At 43.8% G+C, this 27,224-nt stretch overlaps 1 protein-coding gene across 3 annotated transcripts in view; it reads right to left on the reverse strand.

Moving 5' to 3' along the window:
• Window positions 1-27,224, reverse strand: part of SLC35F2 (solute carrier family 35 member F2) — a 75,230-nt gene that overhangs the window by 23,018 nt on the left and 24,988 nt on the right. For all 3 annotated transcript variants that reach the window (XR_003941882.1, XM_030200260.1, XM_030200259.1), the window contains exon 4: window positions 976-1,135. Coding sequence is in view for 2 of the 3 variants with exons in the window: in XM_030200260.1 (XP_030056120.1) it covers window positions 976-1,135 (160 nt within the window). In the remaining variant the exon portion in view is untranslated. The remainder of the gene's footprint in view (window positions 1-975; window positions 1,136-27,224) is intronic.

Genomic DNA, 27,224 nt, shown 5'->3' on the forward strand with positions numbered 1-27,224 from the left:
TCACCTCCAGATTATATATATGGTGCATAAATTTTATCACGGATCCAAGACATGCGTGCAACTAAATTAGTTAATGAGTCATCAAGTATGAATTAATGGGCCTTAACAATCAATAACTGCATTTAATTGGCACAAATTTGGATTTGTGCACGCATCTGCCTACTCGCTGTTCTGTTACCCAGTGCACCTAAATTCAAAATGGGGAGTGGCCAGGAGAGGGTAGGGGTGATCCAAAAATCTGCACACAGTTTTATAGAATAGGGCAATTTATGCACCAAAATGGGGGGTGGAAATCTGTGTGGCGGGAGGGGGGGGGGTGCCACGAAAAATTGCTCAGACACTAAGGATGCCGTGAACCAAAAATGTTTTGGAACTACTGTACTATGTTATTGTGGAAGCTACTAAACGTACGTTATTGTGGAAGGAAGCTACTGTTTGTAACTACCATTAGTGTTGTGGAAGCTCCTATTACATAGTAAATGACGGCAGATAAATACCTGTACGGTCCTTCCAGTCTGCCCAACAAGATAAACTCATTTTACATGGTATGTGATACTTTATATGTATACCCAAGTTTGATTTGTCCTTGCCTTTCTCAGGGCACAGACCGTAGAAGTCTGCCCAGTACTGTTCTTGTACTAAGTTCTGAAGCTAACATCAAAGCCCCTTAAAATTTACACTCCAGCCCATCCCTATCTATTCAGTCACGATCAGGGCGTAGACCGTAGAAGTCTGCCCAAAACTACATATACTTGCTAAAGGCATTAGTTCCTCTTCAACAGGAAACCATGAGTAGTAAGAGAATCCATACTTTGGAAAGGCAAATTTTATAGAAACAAAACAGAATAACTGCTAAACCAAAAACTAATTTTATCAACATGAAAATGATATTCCCTCTCCATGTAAATGTATCTAATTTCAACCATGTTAAATACTTGGTCACATGCTATCTTTGATGCAAATAATTGCTCTTACCATTGTTGTGTTCTCTTCCTGATAATATGTCCGCACCAACCATGGCGCCTACACCCGACAGGCAAACAGCAACAGCAACAAAATGGATTACTCGGTATCTTGAGTGAAGAATGAACCAAGACAGAGCCATCAAAACTGGGATTCCAACACAGTCCAGAAGCTACATATCCAAATATAAACACAAACAGAAGTTTCTAGAATGCTCTAGCTGGATAGCCATATAATACACAGTAATAAAACCAATCAGTTAGAAAGAGTCCTCTTCAAATTTGCCTACTGTAGTGTATTCAAGGAGCCAAGACAGGGTGAGCTTGGTACCAACGAAAGTGAAGGACAGCAGAGAATGGGCCTTCTAGGTGGTAAGATCCATTCTTTCTGTAACTACATTTAATAGTGAGTTTCCCTATGGCATGCGGATAAGGCAAATAAAGTGGCATGCACCTTAGCTACTACTCTGGTGCTAGGAAGAGAAAATCAAAACTAAGGCAGGCTCCTCTTGACCAGCAGTGGGAGTAAGTGGACCTCTGGGCAGACATGTTCTGCAGGGAGTAAGTTCTGGGGTTAATACCCCCAGTTCAGCAACAGTTATCTTCCCCTTCTCAATTTGCCACTAAGGATCCTCTTTGAATCTCCTTGAGCCCCATCATGAGACCTCCTCCTCACCCTGCTATTGGACAGAAGGAACAGGCACAGATTTCTGTTTCTCATGTGGAACTTGGGTAATATCACCCTTGAATTCTTCTATTATTTTGCCTGTTTTTGTTTTGCAGAGCCTGAGTGGTGGTGATATGCCTCAGCCCCCCAAAGGTAATCTGATTGGGATAAGGACTGACTCTTCAGTGAGATTAGATATTTCACTTAGTTTATTAAATTTGACATATTGTCTTTCGAAATATCAGAAAATCTGTTTAACTATATAAAAAAATAAATACAAATAATTTAATATACACATAAAGGAGGCAATTTTATGTTTCAACATTTTTTTTATTGATGACAACCAATATTAACATTTCACAAATAGAAAAGCTTCCAAGAAAAGATACACACGCACGTGTGAAAGCTGAATACACATAAGAGTGGCCAAAAAGACCCATTTGTCATCAAGCTTGTAAAACATTAACACCCCCTCATCATAAAAGTTAACACCCGTGAATTCAACAACAGGAACCCATCCCCACCCATAGAGCATCCTTCCCCTCCCTTACCCCCCCCCCTTGTTAATGAATTAAACGGTACAACCATGCAACCTTAACCCCCCTCATACCCTCCCCCAACTAATGACAGCAGACTCCATACCTTGCCAAAGCTCTACCCTAAGTGCAGAACCCCTCCCAAGTCCCCTCCATCCCCATAACCTAACAAAAAAAAAACTGTTTATAAATAGGAGGCAATTTTATAAGTGGGCCCCTCCAAGCACAGATCACGTTTGTGGGCCCTTGGACCAACTAACACATAGGGTCCCCCTCCCCCTTTCCTGGCTCCAACTGCCAAGCCTCTCCTCATATGGATTTGCATTACAAGACATATGAGGAGAGACTTGCTGACCTGAACATGTATACTCTGGAGCAAAGGAGAAACAGGGGTGATATGATACAGACGTTCAAATATTTGAAAGGTATTAATCCACAAACGAACCTTTACCGGAGATGTGAAGGCAGTAGAACGAGAGGACATGAAATGAGATTGAAGGGGGGCAGACTCAAGAAAAATGTTGGAAAGTATTTTTTCACGGAGAGAGTAGTGGATGCTTGGAATGCCCTCCAGCGGGAGGTGGTGGAGATGAAAACGGTAACGGAATTCAAACATGCGTGGGATAAACATAAAGGAATCCTGTTCAGAAGGAATGGATCCTCAGGAGCTTAGCAAATGCATGCTGGACAGGGCTCACCATTCCTCCCCAATGATCTGCAAACCCTAATGCCAACTCGGAGCTGGCGTAGGGTTTGTCGCGGCCACCAACCCAATCTTTGGCGCGCTGGTCGCTGATCATTGGGGATGAACGCGTTAAGCCCCGTTTAGCATGCATTTGCATGCTACTTGCGGTAAGAGCCCTTGAGCACGTTGTTTCACATGCTCGAGGGCTCTAATCATGGGGCGGTAGCAAACGCCGGTGCTAGTATGGTGCTAACAGCCTCTAGCGCCGGCGTTTGCTTTTGATCATGAGGGTGTGAGCATTAGGAGGGAATAGGAAATGACCTCATTAACATCTGTTTGACTACATTAGCATGCTATTTGCACTAATCTTTGGTGCGCTTGTTGTCTCCCATTCTAGAGCCTCTGAGCATTCTGCACTCACTAATGCAGGCGCTAGATGGCGCTAATGGCCTCTAGCGCCCCCGTTTGCATCTGAGCATCAGCCCATGAGTGAGAAAGGTGAGAGTACCTGAACAAACAGGAGTTCGCTACTATTGTCAGTAAAACATTCACCATTTGCTGTACCTTTCAGTTTTTCATTTGGAGCAGAAACACGTGCTACTTCTGTGTGAAGTTAATTCAGAGTTGTGTAGAAATGTTTCCAGCACAGGTGTCAGGAAATTGATATTGTATAAATGAGTGCAAACATTTTTCTCTTTTGCTCAAGGTGAGTAGGAGGAAGTGAGAGCCAAACAAGGCAGGAGTGAGAAAAAGCATAAAGCAGTTCTGACAAGAGATTTCAGTCACTTTTTAGTACTTGTCTATGTTCATTATTCAGTGTTAAAGATGATCAGCAAAAGCATGACTCCAAGGTAATTTGTCATTAAAGTGAGATTTGAAACTGTAAACTGAGCAGATGTGATTTGGAGCTGTGGCATAGGTAAACCAAAGGCTTTATTTTTACAAAGCAACATACCACTGAAATACATACTCAAGAGATATGGGCTGCCTAGAGTTAAATGAAAAAAAAAAAAGACAGCCTATAACACAAAATAAATAAATAAATAAATAAATAAATACATACATACATACATACATGCCAACAAGACCTATAGCTACTGTTATAAACATGCACTAATAGGTTAACACCATAAATAAATTTTATTAAAAACTAGGGCCCTGATATTCAAAGCGATTTAAGCAGGCAGGAGAGGCTCCTGGCTGCCCAACTGCCAATTCAGCGGCACTTAACTAGGCAGTGTTGCTGAATATCAGGCCATCCAAAAAATGGACAAGTTAGGGGCAGTACAGGAGGCAGAACTGGAGAGAAGCTGGCAGTTATGTGGGTGCCAGCAGTATTCAGTGCTGGTACCCGCATAAACGGACGGATTTAGGGCAGCTCAAAAGCAGTCCTATATTCAGCCGCGTAGCGATGTGGGCCTCACCTAGATATCAGCCGGGACCAGCATAAGAAAAAAAAAAATTGTACAGAAGCCTGACAATCCCCACCTCTGCTCTCAATCCCTCCCTCCGGTTCCAATCCCCCACCCCCCTGTGAAGCGAGCTTGTGGCAGCCATTTTGGAAAGGCTGCTGCTAGGCACAGGAGCGGAGTGGCCTTTGCTCCTGCCCCCACCACCCCTGCTGGACCACCAGGGACTGCAAGTAGGCCTGGAGGGTCCTATCCTGCATACTGGAGAGGTGGGAAGGCTGTGTGGTCAGAAGGAGAGGGAAGGGGCTTGGACTTGCTTCAAAAGGGGGAGGGTGATTGGAAACAGAGGGAGGGATCAGAAAGGGGGGATCGGCATGCCTCTGTACTTTTTTTTTTTTTTGTTATGCGGGTCCCAGACAATATTCAGTCAGGACCCACATAACTGTCTTATGCGGGTCCTGGCTGAATATTGACCAAGACCTGCATTCACTCCAGCATCCAGCACTTAAAATTAGACCCGATATTCAATGTCAGTACCCAGACATGACCCCACATTGAATATCTGTGACTAACTCTGACCACTGTGGGCTGAATATTGGCCAGTAGGTGTTAACAGGGTTAGTGAACATTAATAACTATAGCTGAATGTTAGAGGGCTAGCCAAAGAAAGCTGATAACTCAATCTGCCTGCTATAGTCTGGGCAGTTTTACAAGGAATACATTTCAAACTGTAGGATCTTTAGGAACAAAAAGGTGATTCATGTTCTTAAAAAGGGAGATGGTGGAATCTGAAAGAGTAACATCATTCATTACAGCTTAGGGTAAGCACAAAAGACCCTTGGATTCAAGGACGTGAAGGTAAAGCCTGAGATCAGGCTCTGAGCCATAGAAGACAACTTTTCAGAATTATTGGGGGTGCTAAGCCCAATGGAAATTATTATTTGTATAGCGCTACCAGACGCACGCAGCGCTGAACACCTGACACAAAGAGACAGTCCCTGCTCAATAGAGCTTACAATAACCCCTCCCTAGACATATAAAACGAATTCTCTCAATATTGTGGGTGCTCAAGCACCCACAGCACCAGCTCCTATGCTTTGAGCTACTATATCAGGTCTAGGCAAACTAGATGGTACCTGTGGCCCTCATCTCCCACATTTTCTCCACACCTGCATCCTTTCTAAACAGACATTGGCAGCAGATAGAAAGTTAAAGGAAAAACAGCACCTTATATGTGGTCTCCAAAACAAGTGCAGAATCTCAGAAGTGATTAGGCATTGAAAGCAGAGGAAAAGTAAAGAATGAAAACAAACAAAAAAAGAGTGCTTGAAAGATAGAAGCAAGGTCAAAAACATGAAGTGAGGAATCAAAACATCTCAAGGACAGACAAGACTCTGTTCTGTAAAACAGTCAAGGTTCTTGAGTGAAAAAAAAAAAAAGGAGAGATTCTAAGATTTTCAAGGCCAGAAAAGGAAGAACAAGTTAATCAGACTGAGACTATAGCAATACAACAGAAAGTGCTAAAATGGGCAGAGTTCCTATGGAATGTGACCTTGGAAAGTTTGTTTTCATAGATCTGTATCTGCAGATATATATCCAAACTACATATTTTTATAGAAATCTAACAATTCAGGAAACCATTTTAACACAACCTGATTTCATTTAAAATAAAGTGTTTTGACAACAGCAGAAATCTCTTGCTAGGAGCTAGATATCTTAAAAGAATTTATTTATTTATTTCTCTCTCTCTCATTTCCAGTCCACTTATTAACTAGGTGGGTTACAATAAAAAAACTGGCACAGGTTTACAGTCTATCACCTCTAAGTCAGCAGGTTTAAATCCAGCTCACATCAGCAGAGACAGAAAGCAATTGCTACCTGAAAAGTACTTGGCAGCCCCTGTACAACAAGCTATGAGTCAGGATTGCAAAGGACAGGTATCCATATAACTATTCATCCTCCTTTGCAATTTATCATTTCAGAAGAAAGGACAGAGACAGCCCAATACAGGCATAGAGAGTGAATTGTCCCTCACCCATTTAGAGCTCAGGGTTGAGACACGTTGGCAGGACAGCCTGAGAAAGTGTGTACTCTAATGCCCAGGCTTGTAACTGGTCTGTGGCTGAAGTGGGGAGTGCTGTTTTTAACACCACTCCTAGCCCCCATCTCCTCTAAAAGGTTCTGGGTTTCAGGCTAACTAAAATATACAAATTAATCCAATCTGCTGACCAAATATATTAAAATATACCATGTGGATATTAATTGTGGACAACCTGAAAAGCCAAAACTGTAATTTAGGGTTAAGGGGGTGGGGGTGGGGGAGGGGGGGGGGAGGAAGAGTACAAAACTTAGAAATACAAATGGAGAAATTTGGTTTCCAGTGCTGTCAATCCAGCTCTCTTAGGGCTCCTTTTATAAAGCTGTGCTACTGATTAGCGTGAACGGAATGGGTTTCTTCGGATTCAGCACATGCTAATCGATAGTACCGCTTTGTAAAAGGAGCCCTTAGGGTTCAAATGTTTTTATTGAATATTAAAGGACAAACAACAGTGCAATGCATGGCTCTCAAAAAACATTGGTCCTTATTTCCACGTCCAATATAGTAAGAGGAATAAAGATCCATTCAATTCTCCCACCCACCAACTACTTCCCCAGCCCCCAACACAAGTAAACAATTAGAATCCAACACAAAAGTAGGTAGCACGACCATTAAAGGTTCAGTACTCTCCTATGTGCATGTGATGTTAAGGATTTCTAAAAGGGTTCCCAAGTACACTGGAATAACTTGCCTTTCACAGAATTCAAATTGCCAATGTCTAATTTTTCAAATGTCAACAAAGAAATCATCAGAGACTTTCATTTCCAGAAGAATGATCCTATTGTATATTAAGGGATTCATTTTTTTTTTTTAGTTCACATGCTTTATTGAAAGTTTCATCAATACAAAACAAAAATACAAACAAAAGTTAACACAGCATACCAAGAACCATCAAACAGCCAGAGTCAAAAACTCCTAAAAACAAACCAAGGAGAGACTAAATATTGCAAAGGATCCACCATCATATACAACCAAATATTCCAGTCTAAAAAAACATTAATAAAGGGTAACATTACCACTATACAGTCGTAATCATGGAACATCAATGGTGAGAAGTCTGAGACCAAAGCCGATCCACAGTAAACTGTCTGCTGTTAGACTCTGTAGATTTGCATTCATATATGTGCTCTAGTAAAAGAGAATTCCACTAAAAGGTAACATTCAAATGCCTTGCAGATTTCCCGTTTTGAAAAATCATTTGAATAGTCAATGCGACTACAACATCAAAAAGGTGAATATGCCAGTGATCCAACTATCAGTAATGGCCAAGGAGTGAAAAACAACAACAACACTGGTCAGATCCCCAGACTGGTAAAAGGGACTTGCTCTCCGCCCAGCCATTCAAAAAGCATAAATCAGAGGACAAAGGAAAAAACATATGAATCAGTTCACCTATTTGAGCACTACAGTGCCAACAAAAATTATCAGAGTGTAATCTTGCTCTATACAACCTATTTGGGGTCAAAGGAGCTCTGTGAATCAGAAAATAAATAGTCTATGATAGACTAATTGATAATACAGGGTGATTCACAGAGCTTAAAAAAAAACCAAAACAGGCTGGGCTCAAAGGTCTGTATTTTTCCTGACCTCTCTAAGTCTACTCAAGTGAGGTGCAGAGAGCTTTTTAGAGCTGCGCCTCAGAGCATTGGCAATGGGAGTTAACTTTGTATTATGTTTTCCTTGTATTTGTAATGTACTGCTTGAGGGCAAACAGTTTCAGTTTGTAGACCCGAAACAGTTAAAAGAATTTCTTGATGCTAAAGTTGATTTGAATGTTATATGCCCTCCCTAAATAGCAGGCTGGGACTAAAAACCTGAGGTAGCTACCGTTATGTTATTTTTTTAAATGTATTTCTAGATATGTGAATTCTTGGATCTTGTTTTCTCTGTTATTTGTGGATGAATAGGCCGATAAGATATTCTTTTTTCCTTATTGTACTATAATTTCTTTTGTAAAAAAAAAAAAAAAACAGGCTACTCCTCCTCTGAACCTCTCCAAGAAGTATCTGAATGCCAAGTAAGCCTGACTCTAGCACGAAGAGGATACATTCTACAATGTAGTTCCTTGTAAAAGAATGAAGTAGTAAGTCCTTTAAGCAAAGCATGACAGCACAAAATTCCTATGGTGGAGTGGACCCGAAATTTTTAGATCCAAATCCTCTAGAAGCTAAACAATGTTGCAATTGTCACAGTTGGACCCGTTTAAAAAAATTCAGACCCCAGAAGGTTAAATTTTTTCTATCAAACGCTGAAAGGACATAAACTTATCCTGTTCTGGTAACTGTACAATAGACCAAATCTTCTTATCTTGTCAGAGAGTCCACTTAAGAATCTTAGGATTAGGCAGTATATAAATACTGAAAATAAAATAAAATAAAAATCATTGTACAAAAGAGGAGCCCCCAAACACTGCCATCTATGCATGAGAAGAGTAACATCTAAAGTGTGAAAGGCTTTAACAGTGGCTAAATTGGAGTCAACTTGAGAAGGAATTAATATTAGAGGTGTAAAGGATAGGCAAGGCAAAGGAATAGGAAAAATTAAATCTCTTTCTAGTTGCAACCAGGCAGGACAGGCTTCCAAATCACTTGCAGAGGTAAACCAATTCGCACCATATTGGAGCAAAGCTGCTACAGGGTGAACCCCAGTGGAGACCACCGAGTTGTTAATTTGTCTATTCTGGCTATAAGAGTAGACAGATTCAATTCCGTCAGATGGTTTCTATCTTTATGAAACAACTAGTAAAAAAAGGCCCGTTTCTGAGAGCAATGAAACGGGCGCTAGCAAGGTTTTCATTGTAGTGTGTATGTTTGAGAGAGAGTGTGTGACTGTGTGAGAGAGAGAGAGTGACAGAGTGAATGTGCGAGTGTGTGTGTGTGACATAGAGTGAGGCTGTTTGTGTGAGAGTGTGTGTGTGTGTGAGAGAGGGTGTGTGTGGATGATTGAGGTACATAGGTGTGTGTGTGAGTGCGAGAGATGCTGTCTGTGCATGGCACACTGTGTGCTTGTGTGCGAGTGTGAGAGATGTAGATTTTGCATTTGACAGTTGTGTGTATGAGGCAATTTGTGAGGAAGGCGGCGACTGGATTTGGGAGGGGGTGGGAGTCTCATGGGGTCTGTAGGTGTGTGTGGGTGTGTAAGAGAGACAGATATTGAACTTTACTGTTACACTTTCTGTATAGAGGGGTTTGGGGGAGGGAGTGTGTGTGTCTGTGAGTGAGAAAGACAGATGCTGTGTGTCCATGGCAGTGTGTTTATGTTGGTGTGGGGGGGTTTGGTTTTTTTTTTGGGGGGTGGAGTTTGTGAGTTGCATGAGCAATTATTGGTGCCATTTTTGTGTTGGGGGTTTGTTGGGGGGATGGTACCGAAGGCTGTTATGTGTTTTTTTTTTTTTTTTTTGGGGGGGGGGGGGGGGGTGAGTCACATACGGAGAGCAGGAGCCTGGGCATCAAAATGGCTTTCTTCTGTCAGCGATGTTCATCTTCTCCGTGCTGCAGTGTAAGTGACCGGTTCTATCTTCATTGTCCTCCCTTGTTCCGATGTAGTTGGTTGTGATTGCATTCTTGCAGGTCGTTGATTGGTCCTTTGTGCGTGTTACGTATCATTCCGTCTCTTTCCGTTGCCTAGCATTGTTGCACATCGTTGATTGGTCCTCCGTGCGTCTTACGTCTGGTTGCGTTGTCTACCAATGTATTGGCGATGGAAGTCCTTCCTTATTTTGTGCAGGTCAAACAGGTGAGCGATTCGATTCACTGAGTGTCACTGCTCCGCCCTTGACATCATCACGTTGTGACGAGAGGGCGGGGCAGACACTCATGGACAAAATTTGATCTACACCACTTCACATTTAGAACGTTGGGAAATTTGAGGCTTCATTAGAACGTTGGAGTTGCGAATTATGTCTGGATGGGGTGTGGCTGAGGGCGGGTCTATGAGTGAGGGTGAGTGGTGCTCACAGCCTAGCCTACCAACAGTACAGGGCTTCAGTGCTACGGAGTGAGCTTCAGAACGTTGGAGGTGAGATTTATATAGATATAGCTAAATATTTAAGAAAGAGAGGGGCCCATCTGAGGGTAACTTGGCCCAAATCGGACTGAAAGGTGCAATCACTGAGCGTTAGGGCCACAGATTTCTCCCAATTTATCCTGTACCCACCAATTTCAGTAGTGTCTCACCAATTTCAGTAGTGCGTTAATAGAAGATATAGGGTCAGTTAAGAACAATAACAAGTCATCATTGCCAGCACTTTATATTGCTGAGATATTAAGGATAAACCATAAATCAAAGAAGAGTGTTGGACAGCAATCAGCAGTGGCTCTAAAGCAACATTAAAAAGAAGAAGTGAGAGTGGACACTCTTGGCAGTTATTAATTTGAAGTCGAGATTTAGGCATAGTATATAATAGTTATCCACTGTACAAATTGATCTGAACTGCCAAGACATCTAAGGATGCCGAAAAGGTGTGGCCATTCAACCATATCATATGCCTTTTTGGCGTCCAGAGAAAAAGCCATAGACAGCACACCATTTAATTTGGATAAATCAAGAGAAGCATGAAAGTTACATGAATTATCACCAATATAGCGGCCTCTCATAAAGCCCACCTGATTATGATGGATAAGCGAGCCCAGAACCTTTTCAAAATGCATGGCCAAGAGACTTTGGCCAGGATCTTCCAGTCCAGGTTGAGCAAAGATAGGCCTGTAGTTCACTGTCTTGGTATGATCCCTCCCAGGTTTGGGTAATATGGCCACTAATGCTTCAGCAAATCATCCTTGCAAATGTGGATTTTTCCATAAGTACTTATAAAAATCCTGAAGGACAGGCACAAAGGAGTTGCAAAAAATTCTGCAGAACTCCACTGGCTATCTGTCTGGACCAGGAGCCTCAATTGTGGCCATAACTTTAATCATTCAATCTCTTCTGATATGATTGGTGAGCCAAGAACCTCTGCTTGAAGTTTTGATAGTGTCGTATGTGGTAGACTTTAAAGAATAGAATCCATCAATGAAACATCATCAGTGGAAGCTGAACTGAAAAGATTGTTGTACGTGGATTCAAATTCATTAGCCATGTCTGTGTCGCATATTAACTATTGCCCATCAGATGATAAAATCATAGCAATCTTTTGGTGTTGTTTTCAATTATTGAGATAACGAGTCAGTAACCAACCAGATTTATTGGTCAAAATATAGTGCACAGACCTTTGTACAACAAGATCTTGGCAAGCAAGAACACTACAAAGTTGATTATACTCATATTTTAATCCGATTAATGAATGAAGGGCATTTGAGCATACAGTTAGAATATGTTACTGATCCAGCTGAGAGATATCCTCCAGCCACTGAAGATTTTCTGAGTCTTTCTTCCTAAGCCAAGTGGCATAACTAAGAATTTTGCCCCATAGGCTTACTTTAAAAGCCTCCAAAACAGTAGATGGGGTAAGTTCCCAGAAACATAACAAAGAAAAATAAATCAGTAATAAAACCAGTTATTCTAGAAACAAACTCCGAATCCTCCAAAAAAACATATGCTGAATCTCCAGCTCTTATTGGGTCTAGGCAATAACGCATCTTGAGAGATATCAGAGCATGATCAGAAAGCAAAATAGAACCAGTTGTAGCATCCATAACACCAGGCATGCACGACTTGGAGAGAATAAAATAATCAATTGTAGTACAAATGTGATGTGTAGCAAAAAAGAAGATAAAGTCCTTATCCACTGGATGTAGAAATCTCCATGGGTCCACCAAACCAAGATCCTGCTTCCGAGATTGTAGCTCCTGCCACATTTTAGAAGGACGAGAAACACAAGTGGGTTGGCAATCGATGATATAGTCAAGAGGGAGATTGAAGTTGCCTCCAAGGAGTATTGGAGCATCCCCATATTCCAGTAATAACTCCTGAAGATGTTGTATAAACTGAGGTGTATCAGAATTGGGAGCATAGACATTCCAAAATGTCAATCTGAAACAGTCAAATCATCCGTGATGCTATGACCCATCTGCCAGAAGTATCTGTAGCTGGTTGCAAAACCTGGTCTGCAAGTGTCCCGTTTGTGGCCGTGCCACCCTTCAGACTTACCCTGTTTCTGGGAGTCAGTGTCTGTGCTGGCTTCTGCTTGTCTCTGTGTCTGTGTTTGTCTTAGGTTCTCTCTGGCTCTGTGTGCTGATTGCCCTACTGAACCTCACCTGTGTGGGCTATGCCTCTTCCAAGATGGCTGCCGCCTCTTCGTCTCTGCCAGTATCCAAGATGGCTCCCGCTGTTACTTTCTATGGGATGCCTGCTCTGAGTGTCAAGCCTCTGTTTGGTTGCAAGGTGATTGCTGCACCTGTGGCTCTGGTGTTGCTGGGCTTTATTAGTCACCTGAAGACTACAGTCCTGGCCTTTGTATCTAATTCCATCTCATCTAAAGGTCCTGGTGTATAGAGTGCTCTGTACCCGGTGTCAGTGTTTGCTCTGTGTGAGTTTCTATGTTTGTTTGACTAGCTAGCTTAGGCACCGCCTGGCTTGTTGCCTGTGCATAGCCTTACTAGTTCTATGTGTTTGTTTCCAAGGTATGACTAGTTAGCTAAGGCACCGTCTGGCTTGTTGCCTGTGCATAGCTTTACTAGTTCTATGTGTTTGTTTCCAAGGTATGACTAGTTAGCTAAGGCACCGTCTGGCTTGCTGCCTGTGCATAGCTTTACTAGTGTTCTATGTTTGTTTCCAAGGTATGACTAGTTAGCTTAGGCACCGTCTGGCTTGTTGCCTGTGCATAGCTTTACTAGTGCTCTATGTTTGTTTCCAAGGTATGACTAGTTAGCTTAGGCACCGTCTGGCTTGTTGCCTGTGCATAGCTTTACTAGTGCTCTATGTTTGTTTCCAAGGTATGACTAGGTAGCTTAGGCACCGTCTGGCTTGTTGCCGGTGCATAGCTTTACTAGTGTTCCATGTTTGTTCCTTGTGTCAGCTAGCCATCCTGCTAGCCATTTCCAAGTCTGTGTTTGTTTCTAGTGTTAGACTAGCCGCCTTTGCTAGCCACTATTCCAAGATTGTGTTTGTTCCTAGAGTGAGACTAGCCAGCTTAGGCCCCGCTGGCTGTAGCCTGTGTCAAGCCTTGCTAGTCTCCTGTGTTTGGGTTCAGGGTATGACTTGTTAGCTGGGGCACAGCTTAGTTGTCAGCTGGTGTATAGCCTTCCAAGCCTCTTGAGTCTGCTCTGTGTATGTTCTTGTGTATGACTGGGTTGCCCGGTACAGCGTCTCTATGCGCCTGGGTCCAGCTTACTTGTCATTGTGTTGATTCCTGCTGATTACCAGAACCCGGATAGTTCCTGATTGTCTGCCTTGCCTTCGCCTAGGTGCCAGGGGGCACTCCTGGATCTTCATGCCTGCTGCTCCTGTAAGTCCTACCGGCTGCCAGAACCTGAAGGCTCAACCCGAGGGGGTAGGCAGTCAAGTGTAGGTGAAGCCTAGGTCCAGGGGGTTCCAGTTCTGCGGGTTCCGCTCCAGTGTGTTCCAGCCCAGCGGGTTTCACTCTTGTATGTTCCAGTCCAGTGGGGCCACTCCAGTGTGTCCAGTCCAGCCGGCCCCACTCCAGTGCGCACCCGTCCGGTGCGTTTCAGTTCCGAGTGTTCCGGTGTACAACTCCAGTCCGGAGTCCCGGTTCAGTCTTTTCTCCTTTCTACCTGGAAGGTGATTTTGCCTTAAGGACTCACAACTCCCGCGCTCCCGGGGAAGAAGCCTGAAGGTATGCCAAGGTCCTCGAGAGCGCGACCAGCGCGTGAGGCGCGACAGAATACAAAGGCCATGAGTTCAGCGAGATCATCAGTCCAGGTGGGTTTCATGCCCAGGAGTTCGTGCCCTACGGACCATCCCAGGGGAACTGCCAAAAAATCTTTTTTTTCTGATTCCGAGGACAGTCTAGTTTCTATTTTGGATCCCAAGACAAGCCTGGAGAAATACCGAGAGATACTTCTGACGAATCCAGCCTTTATGGCTACTCCTGAAGCAGCAGCGGAGAAAGAGCGGATTTACCGAAGTCTGTGCCATTATGACCCAGTTTTTGGCCTCTATGACCCAGTTTCTGATATGAATTCGGCCATCACGCTCAGTGAGTACCGCCGCCAACTTCGGGAGGACCCTGATCTATGGGATACTCTGGAGTCTGAGCTTGAAAGAAGCCGGGACTGTTCTCCGCCCGAGTTTTTTTCGCCCACCTCAGCCGAGTAGCCGGCCATACTATGGTGGGGCAAGTCGTCATCGGGATCATAGTCCACAGATGCTGAGTCCAGTTCGAAGAGGGGCTCCAGTGAAGCCTCTAGTCAAGCCACTGCGGTCGGGCCGAGGGAAGCGTCAGACCAAGCCCCAGACCTCAGTTCAAGTGGCGCGGCCTCCTAGGCGCTTGAGTCCAGTCCAGGGGATGCTTCATACTGAACCTCCTCTTCCAGTCCAAGTAACGAGGAGGCTTAAGTCTCTGAGACCAGTTCGAGGAAAGCGGTCGATGGAGCCTCAGATTCCTGTGCAAGTGGCACTTCAGGTCGAGCCTCCAGTCCTCCTTCAAATAGCCTGCCCTTTGAGGTCTCCGAGTCCAGTCCGAGGGAAGCTGTCGATGGAGCCTCAGATTCCTGTGCAAGTGGCACTTCGGGTCGAGCCTCCAGTCCTCCTTCAAATGGCATGCCCTTGGAAGTCTCCGAGTCCAGTCCGAGGGAAGCTGTCGAGGGAGCCTCAGATTCCGGTGCAAGTGGCGCTTCAGGTCGAGCCTCCAGTCCTCATTCAAGTGGCACGCCCTTGGAAGCTGCCGAGTCCAGTCCGAGGGAAGCTGTCGATGGAGCCTCAGATTCCTGTGCAAATGGCGCTTCGGGTCGAGCCTCCAGTCCTCCTTCAAATGGCACGCCCTTTGAAGTCTCTGAGTCCAGTCCGAAGGAAGCCTTCGATGGAGCCTCAGATTCCTGTGCAAGTGGCGCTTCGGGTCAGGTCTCCGGTTCTTGTTCAAGTGACCCGTCCAGTCAAGCCACTGAGTCCAGTTCGAGGAGCGCTCCAGATCGAGCCGCCGATCCCTGCCCTGAGGGTGTGTTCGGCCAAGCCTCAGTTAAAGTTCCGTCCCTGCCAGGAGGCAGAGGGCGTCTCGAGTTGCAAGTCCAGTCAAGATGCTGAGCCTGGATCGAGTTGCAAGTCCAGTCAAGATGCTGAGCCTGGGTCGAGTTGCAAGTCCAGTCAAGATGCTGAGTCTGGGTCGAGTTGCAAGTCCAGTCAAGATGCTGAGCCTGGACCGAGTTGCAAGTCCAGTCAAGATGCTGAGCCTGGATCGAGTTGCAAGTCCAGTCAAGATACTGAGTCTGGATCGAGTTGCAAGTCCAGTCAAGATGCTGAGCCTGGATCGAGTTGCAAGTCCAGTCAAGATGCTGAGCCTGGATCGAGTTGCAAGGCCAGTCAAGATGCTGAGTCTGGATCGAGTTGCAAGTCCAGTCAAGATGCTGAGCCTGGATCGAGTTGCAAGTCCAGTCAAGATGCTGAATCTGCACCGAGTGCAGAGGTCAGCCACGATATTGAGTCTGCTATTGAGGAAGAGATGATGTTCCCAGAGGACTGTGATAGACCTTGTGTTGATTCAGCCTGGGAGAAGATCTCCGAAGCTATAGCTGAGAGAGGGTGTGTTCAACGGCTTGGAGCCCGGAGAAACCCATTTTCTGCATTTCAGCCTGCTAGCATGCTCTGGGGATACCAGGGCCGTCTCCTCTTGAACCCTGCTCGGCAGAGGCCGCCCGAAGCTAAGGTTAGAGAGACGTCCCGGTCCGGCCAGAGAGGGGCGTCCAGCCCTGCAGCTGAATCTCTTCCAAGTTCCAGTTCTAACCATGATGCTAAGCCTGTTCCGAGTTCTAGTTCCAGCCAGGAGGCTGAGTCCATGTCTAGTTCCAAGTCCGACCAAGATGTTGAGGTCGTCCTAAGTTCCAGTGTCCGTCAGGAGGCTGACTTTCTGTTGAGTTCCCGTTCCAGTCAAGCCCCTGAATCCAGTTCCAGTCAAGGGGTTGAGGCCAACCCGGGTGCTAGTTCCAGATCCATTTCTGTTCAGACTTCTAGCTCCTGCCAAGATGGGAATGCCACCTGGAGCCTCAGCCCAGCTTCTAATGTCAGCTGGAGTAGTGACTCCAGCCCTGTTCCTGTCATTTCATGGACTTGCCAAGAGGTTCAGGACATTGGGGGTTCCCTCAGGAGAGGGTTACTTTTGAATTGTGTTCCTCTTGATGTCTCCATGTTCCTGAGGTTGCCCCATGGTGACTCAAAGGAGCTTCCTGGTCACAAGTGCTACTTTTGTCTGCCAGTTTTGATCATCCTTGTGACTTCCAGCCCAGTGATCTATGTCTGGCTTTTGAGACCTATCAGGAAGTTTCATCATAGTTACCCCTGGATACCCGACCGTCTCCGGGAGACCGAGAGGGGGGTCTTGAGGAAGGGATACTGTCCCGTTTGTGGCCGTGCCACCCTTCAGACTTACCCTGTTTCTGGGAGTCAGTGTCTGTGCTGGCTTCTGCTTGTCTCTGTGTCTGTGTTTGTCTTAGGTTCTCTCTGGCTCTGTGTGCTGATTGCCCTACTGAACCTCACCTGTGTGGGCTATGCCTCTTCCAAGATGGCTGCCGCCTCTTCGTCTCTGCCAGTATCCAAGATGGCTCCCGCTGTTACTTTCTATGGGATGCCTGCTCTGAGTGTCAAGCCTCTGTTTGGTTGCAAGGTGATTGCTGCACCTGTGGCTCTGGTGTTGCTGGGCTTTATTAGTCACCTGAAGACTACAGTCCTGGCCTTTGTATCTAATTCCATCTCATCTAAAGGTCCTGGTGTATAGAGTGCTCTGTACCCGGTGTCAGTGTTTGCTCTGTGTGAGTTTCTATGTTGTTTGACTAGCTAGCTTAGGCACCGCCTGGCTTGTTGCCTGTGCATAGCCTTACTAGTTCTATGTGTTTGTTTCCAAGGTATGACTAGTTAGCTAAGGCACCGTCTGGCTTGTTGCCTGTGCATAGCTTTACTAGTTCTATGTGTTTGTTTCCAAGGTATGACTAGTTAGCTAAGGCACCGTCTGGCTTGCTGCCTGTGCATAGCTTTACTAGTGTTCTATGTTTGTTTCCAAGGTATGACTAGTTAGCTTAGGCACCGTCTGGCTTGTTGCCTGTGCATAGCTTTACTAGTGCTCTATGTTTGTTTCCAAGGTATGACTAGTTAGCTTAGGCACCGTCTGGCTTGTTGCCTGTGCATAGCTTTACTAGTGCTCTATGTTTGTTTCCAAGGTATGACTAGGTAGCTTAGGCACCGTCTGGCTTGTTGCCGGTGCATAGCTTTACTAGTGTTCCATGTTTGTTCCTTGTGTCAGCTAGCCATCCTGCTAGCCATTTCCAAGTCTGTGTTTGTTTCTAGTGTTAGACTAGCCGCCTTTGCTAGCCACTATTCCAAGATTGTGTTTGTTCCTAGAGTGAGACTAGCCAGCTTAGGCCCCGCTGGCTGTAGCCTGTGTCAAGCCTTGCTAGTCTCCTGTGTTTGGGTTCAGGGTATGACTTGTTAGCTGGGGCACAGCTTAGTTGTCAGCTGGTGTATAGCCTTCCAAGCCTCTTGAGTCTGCTCTGTGTATGTTCTTGTGTATGACTGGGTTGCCCGGGTACAGCGTCTCTATGCGCCTGGGTCCAGCTTACTTGTCATTGTGTTGATTCCTGCTGATTACCAGAACCCGGATAGTTCCTGATTGTCTGCCTTGCCTTCGCCTAGGTGCCAGGGGGCACTCCTGGATCTTCATGCCTGCTGCTCCTGTAAGTCCTACCGGCTGCCAGAACCTGAAGGCTCAACCCGAGGGGGTAGGCAGTCAAGTGTAGGTGAAGCCTAGGTCCAGGGGGTTCCAGTTCTGCGGGTTCCGCTCCAGTGTGTTCCAGCCCAGCGGGTTTCACTCTTGTATGTTCCAGTCCAGTGGGGCCACTCCAGTGTGTCCAGTCCAGCCGGCCCCACTCCAGTGCGCACCCGTCCGGTGCGTTTCAGTTCCGAGTGTTCCGGTGTACAACTCCAGTCCGGAGTCCCGGTTCAGTCTTTTCTCCTTTCTACCTGGAAGGTGATTTTGCCTTAAGGACTCACAACTCCCGCGCTCCCGGGGAAGAAGCCTGAAGGTATGCCAAGGTCCTCGAGAGCGCGACCAGCGCGTGAGGCGCGACAGCAAGACCCCTCCTGTTCATAATAGAGACCTCACCTTTTTTGCTCACCACAGGGAAATAAATATGCCCGGCAGCCCATGCAAATTTCAACTTAAGGAATGCATAAAAAATTAAATGTGTTTAAGAAAAAGTAGGCCAATATTATTTCTAGACACATAATCAAATACTTTCCTCCTCTTGACCAGGTGATTAAGTCCATTGATGTTCAATGAGGCAAAATGAACAAATGTCATGTATATATAATAAAAAGCAGAGAAATCAGGTCATAAAAACAAGTACTACTACTACTATTTAGCATTTCTATAGCGCTACAAGGCATACGCAGCGCTGCACAAACATAATATATACAAACAAGTATATAATCTAAAGTAGTTCCACGAAATAAATCTAAATAAATTTCCAGAGTGGATCCTAAGAACTTCCAAACAGTGAGCAGACACACCTCTCGCAAGCAACTCAACATACATACGGAACATCCCAATAGTACCAAATACACAAACAATGCAAGCAGAATATGCATGCACCCTCAGAAAATTGTTTTTCACCACATTCCCTGTCATTCAAGGAATGAGACCAAACTTTTCCAACCATGCACAAATATATAGAGTACAAACAAAAAAAAACCCAAAACAAAACCCAATCCGAGTACACCTTGCAGAGTAACTACTCCAATACAAGATCATCCAAAATGAATACAGAGGAGCAAATGCCAGCATTCAAAGTACTGAAATCTAAGAAATCATATTAAAAAAAAAAAAGAATATATGGTTACTAGCCAATGAGGGCTGGAAACAGCCTTCAAAACGTCTACTGCAAAGCACCTCTGTGCAAATGGGGATCAAACCATCGCAGAAAAGTCACACACTGTGCTGTAACAGTTTCCAATGGAGAAGTAAGGCAAAAATAAAGGAGATTCATTTCCAGAGGATATAGCATAAGTCACCCCACCTTCACTTCTTGAACTAACTCTTCAGAAGCACCAGATCAGTGCAAAAAAACAGTATGATTTTTGTATGTCACCCGCATTTGAGCAGGGTATTATCAACCCAAATCGTGCACCAATATCTATAAGATCCTGCCGAAGCTGAAGAAAAAGCTCTCTTTTAGCTGCAGAACTGGCTGCCAGATCAAGGACTATAAGAATCTTCTGGTCCTAATACAGGAGGGAAGGCTTTCCTTTTGTAACCATCAGAACATGTAGAGTGTGCTGGTAAAGCAGTAACTTAGCCACGACCAGGTGCGGATATTTGGCCCCAAGAACCAGCCTAGAAGGAGCACAGTGAGCCCTTTCAAATTCAAGGAGCTTCATTAGATCCAAGTCTAAAACCTTTGGTAACAATCCTTCCAAGAATGAAATCATGTCCACTCCTTCGCTGCCTTCCAACAAACCGAGGATCCTAATGTTATTTCTACAGCTCCAATTAGCTAGGTTCTCGATGTTCTCCAGGACTTTTATAATCACTGCCGTGTTAGTCGCAATCTGTGGAACAGCTGCTTCCAGTTTAGTAGTGTGCCCCTAGAGGGTCCCTGAAGTTGCTGAGAAGTAGCAGTCTGTGAAAGGATTTCTTCTAACTCCTGCTGCATAGCTCTGGAAATGGCCATATAATTGTGCAGAATTTCCTTGATGATTTCAAGTTCTAACATTACCCGATCCTCCTCTGCGTCCGGGCCGCACTGGTTACTGGCCTTGTGAGGTGAAGCTGGCTTCGTCTTGTGCCTTTTAAGCCCAGATTGCACAACAAATTGGGCTTCATTTTTAGCCAATTTCATATTAATAGACACAAAAGAAATTACCCTTGACCAATCCTTTACGAAAAAAGGAGATGAGTGCTAATTTTATATAACAATTTTCTGCTTCAACGGTGGGAACCTCCTGCTCACATGTCCATGTGGATTGAGAGCAAACTGGAAGTTCTATTAAGGGATTCATCAATTCAGAGTATAATGGCCCCACTTCACCATTATTTAATGTACACAACATACTCACCCTTTAGAAAGCTGGCCTGATAGGCATACCAAAAACCAGATCCATAAGTGATATAGAAAACAATATTGTTTCCAAAATTCTGACCAGAAGCTAAATACTAAGGGATAAATATTCAGCCAGCTGCGTTTTTTGGACTGCCGCCAGTGTTATGCCAGATACCAGGCCATGTCCAGACAACAGAACTGAATATCTGGGTTTGTGTGGCTAGCTATCCCTTATCCGGCACTTAACCGCCTAAGTGAAACTGGACACTTTTATGCAGTCCAATTTGTTCGGATTACAGACAGTTTAGTGCTGAATATCAGCACTTACCCTCATATGCCGACTATGCCCCTAGACCATCCACAAAATAGTCAGATTCATGTTTGGCAGTTAGTGCTCATATTTAGCAGCACTGACTGGTTAACTGCCACTGAATATCAGTGGACAGCCCCTCACAAGCGATTTAACCAACCAGGAGCCTCTTCTATCTAGTCAATTATCAACCCCTACAGTTAAAAGTCTCTCATGTCTGAACAAATATGAAATGTCAGCTCACTGCTTCACAAATATAAACATCATTCCTTAGAGTAAACTACTATTATTATTTTTTTTATGTTTTACATTTGATAATTAAATATCATTTTAGAAAAGTCACAGCTCAGTAGTACGTCAACTGCCAACACAAGGCTGTGTTTCAAAGAAATCTGTATCATAAAAATGACGTCTAAGTGACATCGGGGCTCATTTTTTTATCCATGGAACTTTGTAAGTCGAAGTACTTTGAAAATATGCCTTAATCTGGTAGACAACATTCAAACAGCAGCGCACATTCATTACAAGACGCAGGTCCATGGGCAGGCATAAATAAATATACTGCCTACTAGAATTTCTGCAGTTGTTGCTTTTGAAGCCATGGTGCTTCTCCAAGGAAAATGTTCCCTTCATTTTTGCTTCTGTGAAACTATTATTTTTAATCTTAACACCAAGTGTATTAGAGATAACTGAGCTTCTGTTATCTAAAAGTAAGCTGTGAAAAGGAATTCTTAGCCAGAGTGATAAAAGCTCATCAGTATGCATTTTACTCTACGCAGAAAACTGAGAAGGAAATTGTCTTTTGCTGTTCAGAAACACTAGAGAAAGGGGGTCAAACATAAGGCCCGCAGTCTGTGATCCTGTCCCCCCCCCCCACTCCAATCTTATCCTGCCTGTGCTCTTTCAGTATCACAACTCAGTGTCAATCATGTGTTTCTTGAGTTTCAAAGTCAGGCATTTGCAGTGCTCCTTGGATGGCTACAGCCTTAAACTGAACCAATGCATGCAGCATTGGTTCAGTTGATGATACGTTGAAATCTTCTGCTCAGTGTGCTGCGGCGGCTAAGAAAACAAATAGAATGTTAGGTATTAATAGGAAAAGAGTGGAAAACAAAAATGAGGATTTTATAATGCCTTTGTATCGGTCCATGGTGTGACCGCACCGCAAATATTGTGTTCAATTCTGCTCACTGCATCTCAAAAAAGATATAGTGGAATTAGAAAAGGTACAGAGAAGGGCGACAAAAATGATAAAGTGGATGAGACAACTTCCCTATGAGGAAAGGCTGAAGCGTCTAGGGCTCTTCAGCTTGGAGAAGAGACGGCTGAGAGGAGATATGATAGGTCTATAAAATAATGAGTGGAGTGGAACGGGTAGATGTGAATCGTTTGTTTACTCTTTGAAAAATACTAGGACTAGGGGGCATGAAATGAAGCTACAAAGTAGTCAATTTAATATGAATAGGCATAAGTTTTCCTTCACTCAACAGGTAATTAAACTCTGGAATTCGTTGCCAGAAAATGTGGTAAAGGCGGTTAGCTTAGTGGCGTTTAAAAGGTCTGGACGGCTTCCTAAAGGAAAAGTCCATAGACCATTATTAAATTTACTTGGGAAAAATCCACTGCTTATTTCTGGGATAAAGTGAAAATATTGCAATAATAAACTTGTTGACTGTAGAGGTTATCTCATATCGTCCCGAATATCCGTGTACGCCAACTATTATTGTGGCTCAAGGGACTGAGCGTGTTTGTAATCATTGATTACCTCCAGCCAACCAGTAGTAACAAATAGTGTGCATACAAATGCAGTTACGTACTTCATTCACTTGCAATGATTGCATACGAGCGTAAGTACATGAGCACCAAAAACTTTATATGTACTACTGGTGAAATAATTCAAAAATTCAACATTATTGCAATAAATAAGCAAATAATGCACCAAGATTACTTAACTTGCGGGCTCCAGACTTTATATATTGTCTTCTAGTGTTGGAGCTCGTCAGGTTTCACCATGACATGGCAAAACCGTATTGGCAACTCCGATACCGTTGTACGCCCGACAGGACCCTGTTTCGCGGTCTCTTGCTTTGTCAAGGGCATAAATCTAGTATCACCAACTGATATCGCCATATCGATATCAGTTGGTGATACTAGATTTATGCCCTTGACAAAGCAAGAGACCGCGAAACAGGGTCCTGTCGGGCGTACAACGGTATCGGAGTTGCCAATACGGTTTTGCCATGTCATGGTGAAACCTGACGAGCTCCAACACTAGAAGACAATATATAAAGTCTGGAGCCCGCAAGTTAAGTAATCTTGGTGCATTATTTGCTTATTTATTGCAATAATGTTGAATTTTTGAATTATTTCACTAGTAGTACATATAAAGTTTTTGGTGCTCATGTACTTACGCTCGTATGCAATCATTGCAAGTGAATGAAGTACGTAACTGCATTTGTATGCACACTATTTGTTACTACTGGTTGGCTGGAGGTAATCAATGATTACAAACACGCTCAGTCCCTTGAGCCACAATAATAGTTGGCGTACATGGATATTCGGGACGATATGAGATAACCTCTACAGTCAACAAGTTTATTATTGCAATATTTTCACTTTGTCTAATTATAGTTGTGTTATTCCACAAATTGCATGAGGACAAGGCCTAGCCATTTATTTTTGTTTTTTGTATTTCTGGGATAAGCAGCATAAAATGTATTGAGCTATTTTGGGATCTTGCCAGGTATTTGTGACCTGGATTGGCCACTGTTGGAAACAGGAAACTGGGCTTGATGGACCTTTGGTCCGTTCCAGTGTGACAATACTTACATACTTAGAACAGCAAGGCAACGAAACAGTAGCTAACAAAGGATGGGAGCAAAGGGTGGGTCACTGAGATCAAAAGAATGGAGCACTGAAAAGGCGACATCAACCATTACGTTCAGACTCAGCCTTAGAGTTTACAATGTTGAAGTCTTTTGTAGCTTTTTGCTCACAATGCATTCTTGCACCGCCTCTTATATCCCACCTTTCCAGCTCCAGGATCTCTCTGAGATATAAGGAATCGCCCCCCTCCCCTCCTGGTTGGCCACGATGTCTAAGAGGGATCCCCCACCCATCAGCCCACTACAGGTACATTTTGTTCTGTCCTACAGTTTTGTGGAGGCTGTTTATAGGTTTCCCACATCTGCTACTCTGTGCCCTTTCACTCTAGTTCCAGAGCTCTTCAGATATTCTTGCTCTGAAAGACTTCTAGTTAATGAACCTTTATACAGTACAGTTTCTACACTTAATAAAAACTAGAAAGCAGTGTCCTCATCACTCAAATAAGACTGTTCTTCATAATCAAGATTATTTGTACACTCTGCAGTCCACCATTTAACATCAAACAGGACAAAGAAAAAGATACCTTAGCACAGTGTTCTTCAATGCAAACCTGGAGACCTCTGGGGTGGCCCTCATCATCATTCAGACTTTTTTTCTGCTAAGGTCTGCCTATCTACCCAAGCTCATGACAGAAAGGGGGAAGTGGATGTGAGGAAGAGTCACATGCTTGAAGGACAAGGCATTTCTCAATAGATGAAGAGAATGTATTTGGAAATACCCACCTCCTTGAGGATACACCCAATAAAGTCAGGCTGGTGGAGTGGGTATCACTGACACACACTGATCAGCAGTGTTGAGGCCTAGCATGGGAAGGTATTTGGTGGCTCTTCTTCAGCTCATTTTTGATCCAAAGTAGCTCCACATTAAAAATTAGTCCAGCCAATATTTTATTTATTTATTTAGATTTTTCAGTAGTAGCTCAAGGCGAGTTACATTCAGGTACACTGGATATTTCTCTGTCCCAGGAAGGCTCACAATCTAAGTTTGTACCTGAGGCAATGGAGGGTTAAGTGACTTGCCCAAGATCACAAGGAGCAGCAGTGGGATTTGAACTGGCCACCTCTGGATTGCAAGACTGGTGCTCTAACCACTAGGCCACTCCTCCACTCCACTATACAAAGTGATTTAAGCAGGCAGGAACCCTCTCCTGCCCATTTAACTCGCTTGTCCATGGCTAACCACGAATATTCAGTGGCATGAAACCGGCTAACTTGTGGCCTTTCAAAGGGAGGAGTTGGCACTTATGCAGTTAAGCGCCAATATTCAGCCCTTAACCACATAAGATAACCACTTAAATTGGGCCGATAAATAGCAGTTCCTATCTTTAAGCGGTTCAGCTTATGCAGTTAAGGGCTGAATATTGCACTTAACCGCATAAGCTGGAGCAGCCAACTTAAAACTGGATATTCAATGCTCTGGAAATGGCCATATGATTGTGCAGTATTTCCTCCTCTGCGTCTGGGCCACATTGGTTACCGGTCTTGTCCGGTGAAGGTGGCATCGTCTTGTGCCTTTTAAGCCCAGACTGCACCATAAATTGTGCTTCATTTTTAGCTGATTTCATATTAATAGAGGCGAAAGAAATTACCCTTGATCAATCCTTTAAAAAAAGGAGGTGTGATGATTTTATATAACAAATCTTCTGCTTGAAGAGTGGCCTGGCATTGAACATCTGGGAATACAGCCAGCGGCAGACATAAAAACACTGACCACCACAGCTGAATATCGGCCAGAGTGAAGACCACTGCCTTAGCAGAAGGCAACCTAGCTCATCAGTATTGCACATCTACTCATCCAGAAACCAACTGCAGCTTCTGATTGTATTTTACATTCTTTTTAACCCTGGTTCTTTTTCCCTTTTAGTCTTTGCATTTTTACTAAAAAAGAAAATGCTTTACTTTATAATACCAACCTATACAGCTATGCTACAGTTCTCCGATTCAGTTTGGATGTTTGTTTTTTTAATTCGCAAGAGGTACTTTATTGAGCACAGTTAGAAAGCAAACATACTGAACAATAAATAAAGCAAGTTAACAATAAATCTGGCATAAGAATATAATGCATAGCAGTACCAATACTACAGCTTATAAGTGTCCAAATAGGCTAGTTAAGACATAATGTCAAGGAGCACTAGCAACTTCATTTTTTGTAAATTTTTGTTTTAAGAGGATGAAAAAAAAAAGAGGGGGGAGGAGAAAAAAACAACCAACCCTTTCAAAACCTCCCGGATCCTGCACAATAACACAGACAGCACTTATCTGTGTCTACCCCAGAAACAAGATTAAAAAATATATAGAAACAAAAAAAAAAAAAAAACCAAAACGATAACAGATCTTGACCTCGAGTAGACACCAGACTTTTTCCCACATATGCAGGGATTTATGTCTTGCAGCAGTCAACTTTTCCATCTTATAAATAAAGCGTAACTTATTCAACCACCAGGGACACTTGCTTCCTTCCAGGCTGCAGCCAGTACCAATTTGACTGCACTCAGTGTTGAACTAGACATGGTTTATGGTTTATTTATTTATTTTATTGCATTTGTATCCCACATTTTCCCACCTATTTGCGGGCTCAGTGTGGCTTACAATACATTGTAGTGATGGAAGTACAATCTGTTACAACATAATTATGGTTACATTATGAGGCGTTAAGTTAAAACAAAGTCCAGGTATTGTTAAGGAGTATACAACAATGGCTTATTGGCTTGATATTCCCCTCTTCAAGAGATAATAGAGCGGTTCACAAATTAATATCAAATAATTATAAGTTATGGCTGAAAGGAATGTCAGTGTTTGACAGGAAAGAAATTAAGGTAAAGAGCATCAAAATAAAAACGTTATAAGAAAGACAAAAGAGGACTGACAGGAAAACAGCCCACACAGAGAGTCGCTAGAGTTAGTGGATCCTCGGAGGAACAACAGTGCCACATGCAAATTAAAAGAAGTCTTCAGCAAGGACCTAAATCTTCATTCTTCTCTCTCCTTGAAATTAAGACAGTGAAGTTTTGACTTGGGCAAGCCAAAGTGAAGCTTCTTCTGGAGATCTCAAAATTAGTCTAATTTAGGAGCCCTTTCACTAAGCAGCGTGTCTACTCGCGCCCAACGTGCGCCAAAATGGAGTTTCTGCATGGCTCTTGCAGTAATTTCATTTTTGCCATGCGGCCACTACGCACAGACAATTTTTATTTTCGGATGTGCACCAAGTGGCATTTGGTGTGCTTATGTCATTACCGAACAGTTATCACATGAAACTTTATCACTAGATCAATGGCTGGCGGTAAGATCGCAGACCCAAAATGGACGTGTGGCAATTTTGATTTTGCCGCACGTCCATTCTCAGCAAAAATTTTAAAAAAGCCTTTTTTTACAGGCGCACTGAAAAATGGATTGATGCGTGCCCAAAACCCGCATCTACACTACTGCAAGTCATTTTTCAGCGCACCTTAGTAAAAGGACCCCTTAAAGCTTTATATAATGGTCTTCTTCGCTTCTCTCTTCATCCATTATATCTCGCCTTAGTTGGCAGGTCAGCAC

Source organism: Microcaecilia unicolor, chromosome 4, assembly GCF_901765095.1.
Source record: "Microcaecilia unicolor chromosome 4, aMicUni1.1, whole genome shotgun sequence".
NCBI lineage: Eukaryota > Metazoa > Chordata > Amphibia > Gymnophiona > Siphonopidae > Microcaecilia > Microcaecilia unicolor.